General features: G+C 44.6%; 3 protein-coding genes across 9 annotated transcripts in view; 1 reads left to right on the top strand and 2 right to left on the bottom strand.

Moving 5' to 3' along the window:
• PCGF6 (polycomb group ring finger 6) overlaps nt 1-2,481 on the bottom strand; it is a 28,634-nt gene extending 26,153 nt beyond the window's left edge. For all 6 annotated transcript variants that reach the window (XR_009819141.1, XR_009819144.1, XR_009819142.1 and 3 more), the window contains exons 1-2: nt 2,091-2,481; nt 317-416 (exon numbers count right to left, since the gene is read on the bottom strand). Coding sequence is in view for 1 of the 6 variants with exons in the window: in XM_062000803.1 (XP_061856787.1) it covers nt 317-416; nt 2,091-2,375 (385 nt within the window). In the remaining 5 variants the exon portion in view is untranslated. The remainder of the gene's footprint in view (nt 1-316; nt 417-2,090) is intronic.
• Nucleotides 2,482-3,060: 579 nt separating this feature from the next.
• On the top strand, nt 3,061-14,684 carry TAF5 (TATA-box binding protein associated factor 5). The gene is made up of 11 exons (XM_062000796.1): nt 3,061-3,608; nt 4,803-5,043; nt 6,072-6,387; nt 6,785-6,948; nt 7,402-7,537; nt 8,056-8,176; nt 9,158-9,287; nt 10,447-10,611; nt 11,046-11,223; nt 11,361-11,538; nt 12,813-14,684. The coding sequence occupies exons 1-11, from the start codon at nt 3,092-3,094 to the stop codon at nt 13,028-13,030; spliced, it is 2,364 nt and encodes a 787-aa protein (XP_061856780.1). The 5' UTR covers nt 3,061-3,091; the 3' UTR covers nt 13,031-14,684.
• Nucleotides 14,685-16,012: 1,328 nt separating this feature from the next.
• Nucleotides 16,013-20,376, bottom strand: ATP5MK (ATP synthase membrane subunit k). Of its 2 annotated transcripts, XM_062000806.1 has the most exons (5): nt 20,309-20,323; nt 19,859-20,060; nt 17,208-17,305; nt 17,011-17,106; nt 16,013-16,146 (listed from the first exon to the last, which is right to left on the bottom strand). In XM_062000806.1, exons 3-4 carry the CDS (start codon nt 17,292-17,294, stop codon nt 17,014-17,016), a joined length of 180 nt encoding a protein of 59 aa, XP_061856790.1. In that variant the 5' UTR covers nt 17,295-17,305; nt 19,859-20,060; nt 20,309-20,323; the 3' UTR covers nt 16,013-16,146; nt 17,011-17,013. The 2 variants fall into 2 exon arrangements, with proteins under 2 accessions (XP_061856790.1, XP_061856789.1); XM_062000805.1 differs by lacking the exon at nt 19,859-20,060 and having other exon boundaries at nt 20,309-20,376.
• Nucleotides 20,377-20,382: the final 6 nt, after the last annotated feature.

The raw sequence follows: 20,382 nt of genomic DNA on the forward strand, positions 1-20,382 counted from the left end.
AGCCTTCTTTCCTTCAGTTTTACAGTATTCCTGGAAAATACTTTAAAAAAAGGAGTATGTACTAGCTCTATTTTTGTTTTACTTGGACTCTATCTTTTCCTACATCTTTTTCCCCTTTAACCTGGGAAACTAAGCTGATTTCACAATTTTCTGATGCTTAAGATATCCACAAATACATTTTTCTTAAAGAACAGAATAAACATGACACACAAACACTTCAAATAGAGAATTATTTTTGTCAAGACACATCATCTCAACAGCTGACTTTTGTTTGAATTTGCAACTAAACTCTTAGAATGACAATACTAATACTTACAGGTGTGCAGGCATTCTGTAATAGTTGTAGCATCAATAAAGTAGCCTTTGCAGATGGAACACAGGATGTAAGGGGTCAACTCTGAGAGGTTTATCATACGCTACAAACAAAAACAGTTTGTTATGAGTTTGACTACACAGGCTAAGTCATTAAATTTCCCAACTGTAGCTTCTAAAATGTCTCTGCCTTAAACCATGAAAAAAGTCTAGATCAACATGTTACAGAAATGGGTTTTCCTAAGAGGTCAATCACACCTTATATATAGCTCTTCACTAAAAACTTTCATCAGAATTGACCTTTCTGTGAATGGCAACCCAATTTGTTTCATGAATCCTATCTGGAAAGGCAAACTATAAGCAATCCTTTTCAGAAAAGTTATTTTGGATAAACTAACAGAATATCAAATAATCAGTAAGCTTGAAGGAGACACTGGTAACAAATAGTATCATTATTTAAAACCACTCAGCAATTGTGCTGAGGCCTCCAGTCAGGATACATAACTAGTCCTATCTTTTGTGCCTTGGACTCATCTGGAGTCCTGTGTCCAGTTCTGGGCTCCCCAGCTCAAGAGAGATAGGGAACTGCTGGAGACAGGCCAGTGCAAGGCCATCAAGATGATTAGGGAACAGGAACATCTTCCTTATGAGGAAAAGCTGTGGGACCTGGGGCTGTTTAGTCTGGAGAAGACTAAGGAAGGATCTCATTAATATTTAGAAATATCTAAATGGTGGATGTCAGGAGGTTGGGGCATCACTTTTTTCTGTTGTATCCAGTGACAGGACAAGGGGTAATGGGATGAAGCTGAAACACAAAAGGTTCCATTTAAACATTAGGACAAACTATTTCAATGTGAGGGTGAGGGAGCCCTGCCACAGACTGCCTAGGGAAGGCATGGAGTCTCCTCTGGAAACCCACCTGAACACATTTCTGTGTGACCTGATCTAGGCAGACCTGCTTTGGCAGAGAGGCTGAACTAGATGATCCCTGAAGGTCCCTTCCAACCCCTACCATTATGTGATTCTGTGTCTACACAGTTAGCGATTTGACAAATACACACTGAAAAAGAGACTGAAATTTCAATGCTCTGAGTTCCAGTTATAAAGTACATTTACGAGGATCAGATACAACTAGTTTCAGAACATTTTCCTATTGGAAAATTTTACTATTCCAAAAAAAGACCAAAATTTAGTCTACAGCAATGATCTGAGAAAGGTAACACGTTAGATCTTCATGTGTTTCCTTTAATCTCAAAACCAAACTAAGGGGCTTGCTTTCCCTCAACATCACTATTCATTTTGCCCACATGCCACCGTTTACCACCCTCTCAGCTACACCAAGAGTTTGTAAGGGCTTTATTTAAATGGGACACATACAATGAACATAAGTAATAATAAAAAGTCTACTCCCATACAGCTTACGGTGCCTAAGCAGGGGCCCAGATTCACACCTGGAAGTTTCCACAAGTTCCCCAAAGCACGTACGTTGAGGGCCGCTGCACACAGGGCCTGCCTGACACCCGCAACTCCCGCAGGCGCCAGGCCCCACCTGAAGGCGGTGCGTTTCACAGCCGGCAGCGCGGGCTGCCCGCCCCACCGCCTCCGTCCTCCTCACGCTCACACGCTCCCGCCCTCATCTCCGGCCGCCGCCACCGCCATCCGGGCCCCGCCGCCATGGCAGCAGCCGGGATCCGGCGCGCCCGCCGGAGCCGCGGCGCCGGTGGCGGCCGGTGCGTGCCCGCGCCTCGCAGCGCGTTCCCCGCGCCTCCCGCCCTCACCTCCTGGTCGTCGTCCGAGTCGAGCTCCCCTTCGTCCGTCCCGAACCGAGCCCCAGGGTCTCCCTCAAGCTCCTCTTCCTCCATCTCTTCGTCATCGTCTTCGTCGTCGTCCTCATCGCCGCTGGACTCTGAGCGGCTCCGCTCGAACTCGAAGGGGAGGGAGCGCGACCCCGAGCAGCTGGGAGCTCCTTCCATCTCCTGGTCCTCATCAGCCGGGCCCGCGCCTGTTCCATCCCCGCCCGACAGCCCCGAGGCCACAGAGCCAACGTCCACCTCCATGTCCATGGCGCGGGGCGGGGAGCGGGGCAACCAAGGGGCCGTGTGCGAGCCGCCCGCGAGGGCCGGCAGGAGCGGTCGTCCGGCAGTACGGCCCTCCCGGGGCGCATGTGCCCAGCGGCACGGGGCATGCTGGGGATTGTAGTTTCCACTGCACACACGCCGAGCCTCAAACGGTCACTAGCAGCCTGCAGCTTGCTTTTCTTAGGGTTTTCACACTCTTCGTTTCTCCAGATGAGAATTACGCGCACGGGCAAACGTTTAATTTATCGGGAAAGCACGTCAATCACAAGATACCAGTTTCATTCAAATAAACGTTTTAATTCTTTACTACTATTAGGAATACCAACTAGAAATAAAAGAATACTAGAACTGCCTGGAAAACCACGTTACCCAGCCATAACGAACTTAATTGGGAGCCAGGCCCGCAAGGGTACACAGTCCGGAGCCCGTCTTTGGTATGGTTCGAGGAGGGCACCGGTGTGGTATAAACACCACATCCATCCCTTTCTGAAGGAGGTTTCCCACGCACGCCCCCCGCGAACGCCGCTCGCGGCTCACAACCGCCCCCGGCTGCCAGAAAGCGCTCCTGGCGGCGTCACAGCACGAAGCTGCGAGTGCTTCCGTGAGGAACGGCAGCAACGCCCGTCCTTTGCCCTAACTGTCGCAAGAGCGTGCGCGCCTGGCGGCGGCCGCCGCTGCCGGCGAATGGAGAGCCGCGCAAGATGGCGGCACTACCTGAGGAGCCGGCGGAGGTGGTGGCGGTAAAGCCGGACCCTGAGGCGGGGCCACCGCCGCAGCCTCCTGCTGCTCCCCCGGCCGCCGCCGCCGCTCCCGCCGCTCCTTCGGCCGCGGCGGCGGAGGGGGATGCGGCGGGCGGCGGCGCGGAGGCGGTGCCCCCTAAGCCGGCAGCAGCGGGCCCGGCCGCCTCCCCGGCCGCGCTGGACCGGCAGACGCTCGTGGCCGTGCTGCAGTTCCTGCGGCGCAGCAACCTCCGCGAGTCCGAGGAGATCCTGCGCCGCGAAGCCCGTCTGCTCGGCGATGACCTCGGTGCCGCTGCCCTCAGCCCCGCCGGCGCCGGGCTTCAAGGAGCCGCGGGCGGCGATGCGGACTCCGCGGGTGGCGAGGCGCTGCTCAGCCGGGTCACCGCCACTACCGCCATCGCCATAGGAGGGAACGTCGCCACTGTCGCGTCTTCCAGCCCTGGGGTGGCGGCAGTCCCAGCCGTGCCGCCGCCGAAAGGTGACCGGCGCGGGAGGCCGCTCTCTCCCGGCGCGACCTCGGGGCGCCCTTGGGTCTCTCGCAGCCTCGGGGGCTCTCCGTGATACCGGGGCACAGGGGTGGGTGGGTGTCAGGTCAGAGTGGCCCTCACAGGGGCGGGAGGTGAGAATCAACTGAGGCTTTCTAAGGGGACCCTTGGGTATGTCATTCCCCCATAGCGCTCGGGAAGAGATCGGGATCTCCTGGGGGCAAGGGATCAAGCATAGGGTGTCTATCATATTTGCAGAGAACACTGTCAAAGTGAGAGGTGCTCCCCCTTGTCTTTGTGTCCCCTCTTGACTAATGGCATAGGAGGAGGCTGAAGGTTTCCTTTGTAGTTAGTTGTGATGGTCTGAGATGTAGCTACAGGGATAAGAGCAGAGGCCTGATGTACAGGCTGCATGTTGATGGAAGTGCCAGGGGATACTTGTGGAGGACTCCTTATACATTTCTGGATTGAGTTGCTGGGTACTCGTGATGTCCTTAGGGTAAGTATTTTTAGTCAAAGTGTTCTGTGGGACAGCTTTACAGAATAGTATCATGATGCTTCAGGAACTGGTATGTCTGAATTCCAGTGAATATCTACTATAAAGTCAGCGTGTTCATCCTATCACCATACAATTGTTCTTATATAGAAGACAAAACAATGGGAGTGTTTAGTGAACACCACATAGAACACTCTCAGAGTGTTAGCAAGTAATGAAAAGTTGCTGCACTGTAATGGCTGTGTAGTGGTCTTGATGAACTGTTCACTTGATGAACTCCATTTACATATTTACTGGAAGCAAAGTAGTTACAGTGGGTATATCTTAGAGGCACAGAAAGAGTCTGTTCTTCATTTGAGAGTTTTTAGGCTTAGAAGTAAAGATATCTTATTCTAGTGATGTTAGTGACTTCTTTCTTTACAGTTATAATCCTAGCTGAATTAGGTAGGCACCGTGTGAGATACCGTATAGGCAACTGTTGGCAGCAAAAGTGCAAAAGAATGGCTGAAGGTGTCAGAAGAATTGGCTGCTGGCCAATCCTCTCACTTCTATCTTTTCAACTTAGTGTGAACAAGCACAAGACTTACTGTGTTTTGCTCAGAGAGCCTCACCTTAGCGGTGGAGTTGTTAGCCCCTATTTGCTAGCTCTTTCAGGTTTACAAGCTCCTCATGTATGCTGATGCTTTTGCAGTTGGAGGAGGCGTGGTTGTGGAAGATCAGCCAGATGTGAGTGCAGTATTGTCTGCCTACAATCAACAGGGGGACCCAACGCTGTACGAGGAATACTACAGTGGATTGAAACACTTCATTGAGTGCTCCCTGGACTGCCATCGAGCGGAATTATCTCAGCTGTTTTATCCTCTCTTTGTGCACATGTACTTGGAATTGGTCTACAACCAACATGAGAGTGAAGCAAAGTCTTTTTTTGAAAGGTAATTAATTTTCATTTATGCATTTGCATTATATGCTGTTTACTACTTTGATTAAGTTTGTAAGTTATGGTAGCATAGGTTTATATATTGATACTTGTGTATTATTTTTCTTCTCTAGTGTTGAATAGATTGGGAATCTGAAGTAATGGTGCCATGGATTGCAGTAACTGTTCTTAAATCCTTTTCCAGTTCCTTGTGTTAAAAAGATGAGCAAACTAAATGCTTTTGAACTGTCCGTGGGCAAATTCTGAACCATCTTTATGGTGAGGTGATAGGCTCCTTGCTGCAGAATTATCAATGAAAAGATGCTACTGCTTTATGGAAAGATTGTGGGGTCATTTTTTATCCCTGGGCAATTGCACTGAGATGCCAAAGCCATGTATGCCATAAGTATTTGATAATGTTGTAGTGTGTATTAAATTTTTTTCAGGTGGGTAATTAATTAACGGCTAATCTGTCATTTTCTGTGCTCTTACTATGTTCCACTTCTTTATCATGAGAAGAAAATGAAATTTGTTTTCTGGATTCAGACCAATTATGAAATATTTCAATCCTAAAGGATAACTTTGTCTCCCTTCAATATGGTCAGCAATTCCAGTTCTGTAAATAGTTAAATTGATCCTATTTTATGGTTTCAGTAAAAATGTAATTACAAAAGCATAATAACAAATGCCCTGGACTTTGTGAATCCACAAGTTAGAGTTTGATTTCTGTAACCAAACATGTTACTGTAACCATTTATTTCAAGCAAAAACCCGTTAGATGTATGAAATTCTGTGAGGTTCCACTTATGTGTTCTCTTCATCTTGGGTTTTTTTTCAGTGTTGAATGCTTTTTCTGTATACAATGAGTCACTGATGTATCTTCCCCAGGATGAAATTTACTTCATAAGAGAAATAATCCCATATGTAGTCAGTAGCTTGCAAGTGGTCCTGGCATATGTTTCATGTTACAGTAAATGAGTGTGCACTTGGGAGAGAATGTTTCTTTTAATAAATCTTTTATCATATCTGCAATGGTTTCAATAGATTTCATGGGGATCAGGAGTGCTATTACCAGGATGACCTGCGTGTGTTATCTAGCTTAACCAAAAAAGAGCACATGAAAGGTAACGAGACCATGCTGGATTTCCGAACAAGCAAGTTTGTGCTGCGCATTTCCCGTGACTCTTACCAGCTCTTGAAGAGGCATCTTCAGGAAAAGCAGAACAATCAGATCTGGAACATTGTTCAGGAACATCTTTACATCGATATCTTTGATGGAATGCCTCGCAGTAAGCAGCAGATTGATGCTATGGTTGGAAGCTTGGCTGGGGAGGCAAAACGAGAAGCTAATAAAGCAAAGGTAGGAGGCAAAGACTGTTGCATTTCTATAATTGAACAATTGTCCCTAGTTTTTCAGGGAGATACCTGACAATTCTGACTTGATATCTTAAAAGACAAAGTGAACAGAACAAAAGAAGAGAACTGCACAAGTAGGTCTTGGCAGGAGCAGAGAGATCAGGATGTGTCACTGTCTGGTAGAAGAAACTTTTGAAGCCATTTGAGAGACAGCCTTGCGTTTAGCTTGCCAAACTAAAACTTTAGGTCATGAATTACTCTATAGTTTTAAAATGGACAGTTTTAAAGTGGCAGCTCTGTTGATTGGACTATTAGATTGAAAATTTTCCATTAAAAAAACCCAGTTTCCAGTAAACCCAGCAATTACTGTTTTGTCTCATGTATATGTTATTGGCTTGCAGGTTTTCTTTGGCTTACTGAAAGAACCAGAGTTTGATGTCCCTTTGGATGATGAAGATGAAGAAGGAGAAAATGAGGAAGGAAAGCCAAAGAAGAAAAAACCTAAAAAAGATAGTGCAGGGTCAAAAAGTAAAAAACAAGACCCTAATGCTCCTCCTCAAAACAGGTACCGAGGGAACGATGTGTAGAGAAGTCCTGTTAAATCCAGTCTTGCCAGGCCAAAGCTGCACTGCTGTTCATGTGACATTTTTTAGCATTTTGACCGTTTCAGCTGTACGCAGCTTTAGCCCTAAGACTTCTAAGGGAGGTAATGGAAATCTTGGCATATAACCCTCTATCTTTTCAAGTCAATCTAAGTTCCATTGATAAAATTTTACTCAGTTACCCACTGATCTTTTCAGGTCATACCCAGTTATTTCTCTTGTTCCACTACCTGTCTGAAATTTTTAAAGCTATTGGCTCTCTTTCTCATCAGTTAAATCTTCTATGTAGCCTTTGATTTTTTCCTAGCTCTTGTTTCATGTTTGAATATTGAGGCATGGGGTTGCTTGCACTTTCTTTGTTTAGATTAACAATATGGGAGCTGCTTTTAGTTAGTAAAAACGTGTGCTTCTTGTAGAATTCCTCTGCCTGAACTGAAAGACTCTGACAAGCTGGATAAAGTCATGAATATGAAGGAAGCTGCGAGGCGTGTGCGTCTTGGCCCAGAGTGCCTGCCCTCCATCTGTTTCTACACGTTCCTTAATGCTTACCAGGTTGGTAAAAGAAAGAAGAGCTTCAGTAATATGGAAAAGAGAATAAAAAATATAAACATCACTCTTAATAAAAGAAAGAACTTTCACAGTGTTGGGAAGGGTTATTAGAGTATTTGGAATAAGCATTGCAAAGTTGATGTTCCAGAATGTTCAAACTTCTCTTTAAAGAGTCCTTAGACTCTATAATTTCCATGTTTTTTGATTTTTCTCTGATTTTACTATAATTCCTGCATTTGTTTTTTTCTGTGGGACCCCAAGTGTATTCTACAGAATGCAGCAGATATTATGCACTAAGATACTGGAAAAAACACTGTTTTGTCACTATTTCGTGGGCTTTGTTCATAGAGCTTTATTTGTAATGGTGCAAGAATTTCTGTGTGTTTATGTCTGTCCTAGAATAATTCCCTCTTATTTTTGTAAATAAGTCAAATAGTTTTCTTATTAGTACTCAGAATCTTTTCATATTTGAAATGCACCATGGAAGTTACAAACAATACAAGTGGATATTTTGTGTCTAGGGTCTGACTGCAGTGGATATTACAGATGACTCTAGCATGATTGTAGGAGGCTTTGCTGACTCAACTGTCAGAGTGTGGTCTGTGACTCCAAAAAAGCTACGTAGTGTGAAAACAGCAGCAGGTAATTAAGACAGTAACACTTGATATGATTGTGCATTACTTATGACAGCTGCTTTTTGTGTGAACAGAGGAAGATGTGTGTGACAGTTGTCTTCAGCAGTTAGGTGCTTTCACTTTGCAGAAACTGTGCACAGATGTGTGATCATGTCTGACGTACTGACCTTAGAAACAGTTTTAAAGGAATGAGAGATCTGGTTGTGTACACCTGCTGTGAGGTGGTCAGTGCACAGAGCTTGGGACTAGCCATAACTAAGGTAGAACTAGCCGCCTTGCTTCTTAATTGGATGGTAACTAACGGAGTGTAGGAGACAATTGGGTTTAGGTGATCTAGGTGAGAGACTAGAGGTAGCCTGGGGGGAAGTGACAGGAAGGAACTCTGAAAAGGGTTGGAGGAGTGTCTCCCATAGCTCAGCACCTATGGAGATTCATGGAAACTATGCTTCTTTAGTGCTGCTGTTGATGAAACAGTGTGTTGGAGTTGAAGGTTTGCACATACCATGCAAACGTTTCTCGATTGGATATTACTGAGATGTCATGATGTCTGTGGGCCAACAGGAGTCTACAGACTAAAAGTTATTTTAAGTTGTATGTAGCGGGCAGCTGTCAAAACATGTCTAAAGCATGTCTGTGGCACTAACTTTCAGAGAAAAGGCATGGAAATTTGACATCTCTATTGAGATTATGTTATTGTGTTTGGAGGCTGAACAATATCCATATGAAAAATAACACATCAAGATTATTTTATCTCAGAGAAGACTGAAGAAAGTGATTGTTTATGTAAAGCATTATTTTAACCTTCTACAGAGGTAAAAAATATTTTAAATGCTATTGTATATTTCAAACCAACCAGTTCCCAGGTACTTTGTCATGTTCACGTCATACTTGCCTCTTTTAGAGAGAATATTGTTTGTCTTGCTCTTGATGGCATTTATCTTTGAACTTCTGACAGTTGTTGTGATATATGAACTTTGAAACATTGCAGACCTCAGTCTCATTGACAAAGAATCAGATGATGTCTTGGAGAGGATCATGGATGAGAAAACAGCAAGTGAGTTGAAGATTTTGTATGGTCACAGTGGACCTGTCTATGGCACCAGCTTCAGTCCTGATAGGTAAAATAAGTTTACAAGCTAACTAGTTTGCTTGTCTTGAGTTTTAGTTGTATGCTACTGAATGCAAACAGGTTCTTAATGCAGCTTTTCCCAGAAAGTTAAAGCAGTTCTTGTTCCTGCAGCTTGTAACACACTCTGTAAGTGCTCATTAGGTTCAGGGTGTTAGGTGCTGTCAGCTGTTACTGAAATAGAGCTGAGGATGCCAGCACCATTTTTGAGGTTCAGCATTTACATGGCAGAACAGACCATCTTTTTTTTTTTTTTTCAAACTGTGCTTTAAGCTGGGTTTTACCTAACTGAATTGTGGAGAGGAAAAATACTGCAGCATTGATTTCACTTCATTATTGCAAAACATAAACACAGGCTGAGTAGTGTATTGTTGCACTTCAAGTTTCTCATATCCGATTGAGACTTCATTTTCAAAATGTATGGAATAGTATGGAAGAGATTTAAAACCATTATGTAATGATGAGAGGCTGGACAGTAGAAAGGAGGTTTAAATGCCTCAAGTTTCATGTTTGCATGCATCTAGTCAGGAAACAACCATCACAGAAACACATCTGTGAGGTAAACATTGTGTGGAACGTGAATATAGAGTCTCTAATTATCAATGGAGAATGTGAACATTGTGTGGATTCTCTTTCAGGGAATCCTGACATTTTGTTTGGAGTTATATTAAAATATTGGGGTTTTTTAGAGTCACACACTATAGCAGATTACTAGTCGTTTTTTCATATAAGTGCAATTGTTGAGCTGTTCTGTTTCTTTATCTATTCATTTATTTGTATCCCCTCAGTATTGCTGTGTCATCAGAACTAGTCACAACATCCCATTGTCTCTCTTTTTTGCATAAGGGCCTAGGCCTGGGTTCTGCCTGAATTGGTTACTGTTGCCCTACCAAAATGCTGATCTATGTGCAATGTGCTGAATAGAATCATAGAATGGTAGGGGTTGGAAGGGACCTTTAGAGATCATCTAGTCCAACCCCCTGCAGAAGCAGGTTCACCTAGATCAGGTCGCATAGGAACATGTCCAGGCGGGTCTTGAAGACCTCCAAGGAAGGAGACTCCAGTGGGCAGCTCTTGCAGGGTTTATGCTACGTTCATAGAGTCTGTGTGTTAGTTTGGTAGGTAATACACTATACTTTCTCCCGTGACAGGAACTATCTGCTGTCTTGTTCTGAGGATGGCACTGTCAGATTGTGGAGCCTGCAAACATTCACATGTTTGGTGGGATATAAAGGACACAATTATCCAGTGTGGGATACACAGTTCTCTCCTTATGGTTATTACTTTGTGTCAGGGGGACATGACAGAGTGGCTCGGTAAGCAACTAGATTAGTTTTTTACTTGTCTGGGTCAGTTTGTGGTGGATTAACCCTGAAAGTGATTAGCTGGTGTGTCCAGCCTACTCTATTATTGGAAATTTATTTCATGTCAATTAAAACACAGAACAAATGTTTTAATGTAGGGGGTTTTTTTTAATTTTCAAGACATAACAGATTATCTGATGCCTAAAGAGATGGTGTCCTTTTATATGACCATCTGTTCAGGAGTATTCTCTTCTAGTTTTATAACAATTTGACAGAATATTCTTTATTGCTGCTTTCTGAAAAGTATACTTTTCTGAAACAGATGCTGATAATTCAATAAACTGACCAGTAAGAAACCATTGCATAATTACTTCCTCTTAGCCCTCATTGTGCAACAGATACCGAAGTTCATGAGGGTTCTTTATTAATAAAGCTTTTCTTTTCAGTCTGTGGGCAACAGATCACTACCAGCCTTTACGGATATTTGCTGGCCATCTTGCTGATGTGACGTGTACTCGATTTCATCCAAACTCCAACTACATTGCCACAGGCTCGGCAGACAGGACTGTACGCCTCTGGGATGTTTTGAATGGGAATTGTGTAAGAATATTCACTGGACATAAGGTAAAGGCCTATCACTCACAGTGTGAAAGTGATTATTTCTGTGATGAGCTTCTCAAGAGCAGCGTTCAGAAGGAATACAGCTTGACTGAATGTGAGAAGACCTAACTTGGTGTTCCCCCCCAAAATGTCTGTTTTAGGGACCAATTCATTCACTGGCATTTTCTCCTAATGGACGATTCCTGGCTACTGGAGCAACAGATGGAAGAGTTCTGCTGTGGGACATTGGACATGGCTTGATGGTTGGAGAACTGAAAGGGCACACTGACACTATCTACGCACTCAGATTCAGTAGAGATGGGGAGATTCTAGCATCAGGTAAAATTCCTTGTGCTCCATGAGCCTGAAGAGGATGATAGAATAGATGCCTTCAGTTGAGGAAGACAAAGTAGGATCACTTGCTTAGCAAAAGCAGCAACTTAAAACTGCTGTTATGAGATAAGTAGTTCACTGGACTGTGAAGCATGATCCCTCACTCTTCCAGAAACTGAAGGAAAGGTGTTAAGCAATTAGATGATAGTGAAGGTTGGGATCTGTGTAGCATTGGAGGGGGGATGTGAAGTGAGAAATTACTCCAGGGCAAGAGGTGGCTGACCTAAAGAGGTGCAGGAGACTGGAATGGGAGTGGGACATGCAGCAGGACTAAAAGGAAGAGAAAGAAAAGGTTAGACAGGAGCAGGAGTTATCCATACCCTACTGTTTCTTTGTGGTAGATTTTTAACATAGAAATGTGAGTATAGTATTAGCAACCAGGTCTATGAGCAGCAGAACCTGTGAAGCCTGCTTATTTTTCCTGCCTGTCCCCATGGATTTTCTGGTGTCTAATACAGCAGAGCTCCTTTGCCTTGATGGAGGCACAGAGTTTTGTCTTTCCTTATTTAGTGAAGTTTTCATAAAATGCATAAGAATTTAATGAATTTGAAACTTGTTCTGTCAACTGGTTGAAATTAGCCAACAAGTTCAAGTTGCTGGCAGAAAAGAAGACGGACAGACACTACAATCACATCAGGGTAACTTCCTCAGGCTAGGAATATTCTAGATTTATTTAGTAGTATGTTCCTAAGGGCAATGCAGTGAGAATCCTTGGTGAGCCACTACTGCAGGGGTGAAAGCTAATGGGCAGGGTACAGGTTTGATCTTGCCTGCTTGGTGGTCACCTCAATTTATCTTCCAGCACTCCAGGGAAAGCAAAGGCCACTTGGCCTGCAAAATTTTGTTGTCTTCCCTGTTATCAAAGAAAGCAACTGTTATTATGGGATACTTCCTGCAATTGGCATCTAGTCCACAGGATGGTCTGCTTTTACAGAGAGGGGTGATATAATCCAAACCCAGGTGTTTTTAGAGAGCAGTTCTTCATACTTTATCCACAGGGTTTTTGGGCTACATTACAGGAAAGCTGAAATCCTGGTAACTTTTATGTGTGCATTCAGATGTTAAAGGCTTTTTAGTCTGTTTCCTTGCAGGATGAGGCTTTGAGTTTACATGTATGAGCAAACCTGCTTTTGGGCTTAAACTTGCTCCTCAGAAATGTTTTTTGAATACCGTTTTTATTAATGAAAGACTTTAAACTGCTGTTCTTCTTTTCTTTTTAGGTTCAATGGATAATACAGTTCGTCTGTGGGATGCGGTGAAGGCATTTGAAGATTTAGAAACAGATGACTTTACTACAGCCACTGGACATATAAACTTGCCTGAAAACTCACAGGACTTGTTACTTGGTACATACATGACCAAATCAACCCCAGTCATACACCTCCACTTCACCCGCCGAAACCTGCTGCTGGCTGCGGGAGCCTACAGCTCCCAGTGAACTGGGAAGCTCACACTGACTGTGCCAAGGCAGTAGCGACCTCAGGCTGTGAGACAAGGGAGAATGTCTTGTTCAGGTGGATCCCACTAGTCTGTGGCAGAAAAAAACCTATATAAACTAATGGAAGCAGCATGTTCTTAGTTCTGCTATTTCATAGTTATCCACAGTTTGAAAATGCTGGAGATTGTGGCCATAAAAGATGGAACGATCATGGTGCTTTTGATAAAATAAGTATATATATATACACACACACATATATATATATATATATATGAGAAAATGGCTGGCTCCTCTCAGACATGCTGTTGAGCTCTGCTGAAATGTGGAAAGTTTAACAGCCTTGGGATGTGTTCCCTGATTTTTTTTTTTACAGCACTTAATTTACGGTCAGCAAATCTCTCATCGGTCTCATGTTTCATCAGTCTCAAACACAAGCACAAACTGTTCCATTTCAAAAAAGAAGAATGTAGTTTAAATCATTTTAAGCCTGTGCCGGGCAACAGGTATGGTGAGAGTGTCACAGCAACAGCCAGGGCATTGAAAGAGGAGGTCCAACAGGCAAAGGCGTGTGGGGAACTGCTGCAAAGTTAGACGTGTGGGTTTTTTGCATCCAGGTATCAAGTCCTGAAAGACTTCGAACTCCTGTGCTGAGGTATTGGAAAGGCAGATCTTGTTCTTCTGTTTTCACAGGTAGCCAATCCTAGACGTGTGCTAAGCAACCAGAAGTGCAATGGGAACTTTTATTGACTTTCAGAGTTTACTGTATAAAAAAGCAAAAAAAAGGAGGGGCTGAAGCACTCATTATCTAAAACATGGACTTAAACCCTTTTATGTTGTCTTATGCGGGTATTTTAGGGTTTTTTATGTCTCCTTTCTGCTTAATGTTTAAGATATCAAAGTGGAAAACTAGCCAAGAAATTGAAACGTCATTGCAGAGTGAAAGGATTAATCAGTTCCCAGTGTATGAATGGGCTTGCTTTTGAAAGGTCAACTTGTCTGCTCAAGTGACAGTTTCCACCCACAAAGATCTTGTGCCCCAGTAAGTCCTCCTGGACAATCACTGAAACTCAGTGCTTTGTTGCTAAGGAAGAGTAAAACTTCTTTGAGCAGAAACCACCACCACCACAGGCTAAGTCCACTTTGGTGGGGTTTAGGGCTTGTTTCTGTTTTGTTGTTTGGGTTTTTGGTTTTGTTAATCCCTGACAAACTGATACAGGGAAATCTGGTTTGTAATTGCACACAATCTGCTGGCTCTCTAATGAAAATAAAACCAAGACTTGATATTTCTAAGGTAAAGTAAATGGAGAACTGCCTCCCCTCTCATCCTCTGACTTATGGAGTGAAGGTACAGTACAGGCATTATACATCAAAAGAAAGGGTGAAAACATAATGAGGAAGCTCACCTGGAAGTTTTCCTTAAAGAGGTTAAAACTGAATTAGTATGGATTTTTTTGTGTAATGGTATATGCAAAAGTTACTGGCTCTCAAATCCAACTGGTCCTATTACAATTGTGGTGAATCAAATGATTTACTTCAAATATGTATAGTTCTGACAGCCTCAAGTAAACACTGCCACATTCTGCCTTTGTATATTGTACAGTTTTATACTTTTGATATGATAATAAATACTAAACCCACATAGTTTGTGTCTATTACAGGAAGGCATTTCCTTCCCTTGATGGGTGCAGTGGAAACTCAAGCTGAGCACTCTGCTAAGAGAAAGGAATTCAGAAACAGTGGAGGACTAGCCATTTCATGTCCATCTTATTCTAAGGAAAGGTGCTGGGTTTGAGCTAATTTCAGCTATAGGACTGTTACAACAGCCACAAGTCATCGGGGAATTGTGTACACTAGAGGCCATTTATGCAAAGAAACTCACAGGAGAGGAGGAAACTACATTTATTCAGGAGGCCCAGAATGTACAAATGGTAACACATGAGCCAGAGTGAGAGAGCACAAAGATCCTGTCATTTCTCTCACCCTTTTTTCCAGCAACCCTGTCCACCTCCTGCTGCCCTGGGGTTGGGGGTAGTACGTTTACATGCTTTAGCACCAGCAGTCCCAGATTCAGCCCCCACTGCACACTGCTGAATAGTCACATTCACACATCAGCCCTGATGCAACATCTAAGAAAGTTTTAATGGAGCTCCAGGAAGATGATATGGAGGATGCAACAGACAAGTTGTAGCATGGGGCAGGGAGGAGGCTGCATGTAAGCAGGAACACCTCATAAAAATTTCTTCTCTGTTGAGGTGAAGGAGCACTGGAACAGGCTGCCCAGATGGGTTGTGGAGTCTCCACTGGAGACTTTAAAAACCCACCTAGATGAGTTCCTGTGTGACCTACTCTAGGTGGCCCTGCTCTGGCAGGAGGTTGGACTGGATGATCTCTCAAGGTCCCTTCCAACCCTTAAGATTCTGTAATTTAGTAAGAGGCTATACCCAGGAAAAATAAGCACTGAACTACATCAGTCAGTGTTGATAAACATGCAGAATTATGAGAGCTTAACATCAGACCAGGAAGCCATTTTCCTTCAGGCAGTAACTTCTGCAAGACAGGCCAGTAACAGAAAAAGCTCAAATCTCTGTTTTGGGAGGTTTTCCATCAAACCAAACAGGTCTGTATTTTACAAGGAACAACAGAGGCAGTTCTAATCTGCATTGTATTAGTAACAGTGTAAGCAGCTACTGATTCCATGTAAGCTGCTGGCTGGGAATGCAAAGAATGGGAGCAACAAGGTAACCGTCAACCATGACAGGTTACTGTTACCCCTTATGCTATGGAAGTAGGGAGATGCTGTGTTTAGCTGTAAGCTCTGTGACAGCATTTTCATCATGCTGCTGAGGTCTTTCCTAGGTGACTGCCAGATGCTCAGAACACTTTAGGATGTGTTAGAACAGCAGAAGCTAATACTGACAGGGATCAGCCACTCCATCTCCATTACAAAGAACTATTTTGAACAGAGGAAAATAAAAGGCAATGTGCCACATCTATGATTTTTTTGCACTATTTCATATTTCCAACAAAACAAGTAATTATTTCTATTTTATTAGCCACAACAGGTCATCAGCTTGCATGACATTGACACAGATTGGGGATTCAGAGATGCCAGCAACCTGCCGAGAGAGGAGAGATCAAACATAGCAAGTCATGCATAGAGCTACTGGTAACTGAGTATCCCCCTTCCCCCAGCCCAAACTGTTCTAGCTACAAGCAGGCAAATTTCAGCACACCCAGGAAGAAATAACAGAAGTCCCTTCAACACACAATAATGATTCTCAAGGTTAGTGTTTACTACCCCTTTCTGCAGACTAGGAAGACAGCCCACGGGTTTTTTCAAAATGCCATTTCAGTGGAAATTTTGCATTTGAAAGTGACTCTAGAATTTGGAAAAACTTGGTTGTTGCTATTAACAAGAAGTCCAATCACTTCCATATGGGCCTTGCATAGTCAGATGTGCAATATATACAGTTCCACTGTATGTCTCAAAAGGTTTTAACTGGCTGCATTGATCTCTGCTTGGAATTCTCTTAATACAACTAAGAAGTCAGTCCTCAAGCACTACTTTATTATGTCAATTACCTACAAAGCAACAGTTATTGTACACCAAAATGGCAGACCAGAGGCCCCGTAGGCAACGCTAGATGTGCCTAGCTGCAATATCTCTCCATTCCTGCATCCTGCTCACTCTTCCTCCCTGCATGCTGTCCCTAGTCCCATTTACCATGTCAGAACAACAAAGAGGATACTGGTATCCCCTACTTTCTGCATCTCCCTTTAACAACCTACTTAATTCAGAACGCCCCCAATAAGCTGATGCTGTAGTCTAGCTGAGGTTTAAAATGATAAATATGAAGTTGAGATGCCTGTATTTCTCTCTCTCCAATTACATTGTACTATTAACAACTTGTCCATTGTCACTGTTTCTTCCTGGGCTGGCATTGAAGCGTTTCAGTTCTGGAAGAACACCAGACACTTACCATTTACTTATCTGCCACAGCAGGAGTTTTCTTTTTAGGTCTCAGCTTGAAATACAAGATGAGCATTGCAATACCTGTGTATGTTGCTATTACACACTGGAAAACATAAAAGTTAAAAGTTTAGTTTCAGTCTAAACCCCAGAAAATCACTAAGACCACTAGACTAGAGTATAAAAGTTAATATACATAATACATACGTTCCTCCTGCCTATGATGGTATAGGAATTGAAGTACTTCTGAAATCCAGTGAACTGGTGTTGAGATCCTGAGTCATGGCCAGCCATCGTTGCTTGTCCTAACAAGCAATACAGGACAGTAAACAGACTTGAAGTCAGTTGGATGGGATTAACAGAGAAAAAAAAAAAATCAAGCTAATTTCTACACTGAAGTTAGTAATTCCCTTATTAGTTATCACATCTGCTTTCAGGACATTCAACAGAGTGGATATACATAAGAAGAGGCATATTCAGAGCTGTGTATCTCAAGGTACAAAACAGGTGATGCAAGCAGATCAGCAAATGGGGGTTTCTGAATGGAAGAACATACATGTTTTTCATCTAAACAAGTTTAAATGTGAAACAAAAAAGATAATCATGATGATGATAAAAGGGAAAATTCCTCAAAGCACTTATAAAGAAGGGATCTGTCAGTCCTGCCTATGCAGCCATTCAACACAAGCAAATTTCTACACTTGTTCAGGAATCTGCAATACCCAATTAAAATAAACCTTCACTAGTTCAGCTGAGCAACAGATTCAATTACATACTCAAAAACTTTGATGACAAGATTCAGACCAGACCATTGCTCTATTTTGTGATTCAAAATGCTGCTTTACAATGTATTAGAGTGCAAGGGTTGTTAATAAGAACTGCACTGCTCTCAGCTACACACTTCTATTACCTCTTACGTGCCCATCCTAGTATAGAGATGAAAATATGTTTCCCCCCTCCCACCCCCCAGTTATTTTTCAGCTAGATCAGCAAATTACTTGAACCAGCTACAACACCTCAGAAGACCTTTCACAGTATAGTAATTTTGCCTGGACCAGGTTTTTTTGGTAGCATGGGACTACAGGGGTGGCTTCTTTAAACAAAAAAAGTTGCCAGAAGCTTCCCGTGTAGCTGACAGGGTTAGGGCCAGTCAGTTCCGAGCTGGACCCTGCACCTGACCCAGGCCTGGCCAATTAGGGGTGGAGGTAACGCCTCTGTGAATAACGTATTTGAGAAGTTGTTGTGCAGTTGCAAAACTGCAGCAGCAACAGGGAGAGAGAATGTGAAAACATCTCCACAGACACCAAGGTCAGTGGAAGAGGGTTCTTAGGCACTGAAAAGGCTCCCCTGTGACCTGTGGTGAAGACCATGGTGAAGCAGGTTGTCCACCTGCAGTCCATGGAGGCCACTGGGAAGCAGAGATCCACTGGCAGCCCATGGAGGAGCCCACACCAGAGCGGGTGGATGCCTGAAGGAGGCTGTGACTCCATATGAAGTTCATCCTGGCAGTTCATCCTGGCAAGTTCCTGGCAGGACCTGGGAGTCCGTGGGGGAGGTGCCCACGCCACAGCAGGTTTGCTGTCAGGACTTGTGATCCTGTGAGGGACCCAAGCTGGAGCAGTCTGTCCCTGAAGGACTGTTCTCCCAGCAGATGACCCACGTTGGGGCATGGTGTGAGAAGTTGCCCCTGTGGGAGGCCCCATGCTGGAGCAGTTCGTGTGGAGCTGCAGCCCATGGGAAGGAGCCACACTGGAGAAGTTCATGAGGGACTGTCTCCTATGGGAGGGATCCCACAGTGTAGCAGTGGGAAGTGTGAGGCCTCCCCCTGAGAAGAAGCAGTGGCAAAGTCTGTCTGTAATGAACTGACCGCAGCCTCCACCCCCCATCCCCTCTGCCGCTGGAGGGGATGCAAAGGGAGTCCTGGAAGAGGAGGGGTGGGGGGAGGTGTTTTTAAGACAGTTTCATTTTTTCATCTCCCTGCTCTTATTGTTTCTTTAATAAATCAAACCTTTTTCTCCCTAAGTTGAGTCTGTTTTGCCCGTGAGGCTAATTGCCAAGTGATCTCTCTGTCCTTAACTCACAAGCCGTTTGTTGTATTTCTCTCTGTCTCCGTCCAGTTTAGAAGGGAGAGTGATTTCATGACTTGGTGGACATTGGGCTAAACCACCACGCACAGAAACAACAAATGCTAAGTACACAAGGGTATGCTTTCGTATTTCGTCTGCCTCTGGACCAAAGTTTCAGATCTCCTGTGGGAAGTTCATTAACAAAAAATCCTGGCATGGCTGCAACAGCATAACTGCAGATTTACTGAATGGTTCAGGTTGTCACCTCTGGAGATCACATAGTCCAGCCCCAACCTGCTGAAACAAGAGGCAGCTCCAGCACCTCACCCAGGAACACTTCCAGTTAGGTTTCTAATAACTTCAGAGACAGAGACTCCACAGCTGGTCTGGGGAACCTGTTGCAGTGTTTAATCACCATTACAATAATAGAGTTTTTCTTTTTAACATGTAGAGATCTATTATTCTGATGTTCATGTTTAGGTTTTATGTTTAGGTTTTATGTTTAGGACAAACATCTGTTGTTTACCCTGTAACTCACCCCAGGAGAGGCACACACACCCAGTGGTTACCTACCAAACCGAGCAGATGCTGTAGCCACCAGTACCCCAGGAAAAGAGTGATAAAAGCAAGTGCCACAGCAGGTGCTACATTCACTAACACAGCTTTCATGCAAATCCAATCCACTAATATACCTCGGCGTATAATCAGGTAAGCATGCCTGTAACTGGACTGGCGGTGTAACAGCTAAAAACCTTAATGAAGCCAACCCCCTAAGCATTTGCCATCCGTTACCTGGAAAGCCAAGGCCAGCTCTTCTTATACCTAACTGCTGCAAAAACTGGAGTCACCGCGCCTGTCCGAGGACGGCTCAGAGCCCAGACATCACGACACAAGCTTTGTTCCCGGGAAGAGCCCGGTGCCCTTGGCAGGCCCGGCCCGGCGGCTGCCCGCTGTCAGACCGGGCGCCAGCGGCTGCCGCACCCTCCGCAGCCCCCTACAGAAAGCAGGCCCAACTGGCTGGCGCAGACAGGCGCGACCCTGGCGCTTGCCCCCCGCCTCCCTCCCTCAGCTCGCCTCGGGCCGGGGAAGGGAACGCGGCGGCGCGGCTGAAGGTCGTAGGCACGCGGGGGACAGCCGCGCCCCGCCGCCGCAGAGCCCCGCGCTCCCGCCCGGCCGCGCAGCCCTACGGGAGACGGCAGGGAGAAGGGCCCAGGGCGGCGCTGCCCGCGGGCACACAGGTACCTCAGCCTCGGCCGCCGCGTCCCGCCGCCGCGCTCTGCCCTTCGCCAGCGCCCTCCCACAAAATGGCGGCGGCC

This window comes from Colius striatus, chromosome 8, assembly GCF_028858725.1.
Source record: "Colius striatus isolate bColStr4 chromosome 8, bColStr4.1.hap1, whole genome shotgun sequence".
NCBI classification, from domain to species: domain Eukaryota; kingdom Metazoa; phylum Chordata; class Aves; order Coliiformes; family Coliidae; genus Colius; species Colius striatus.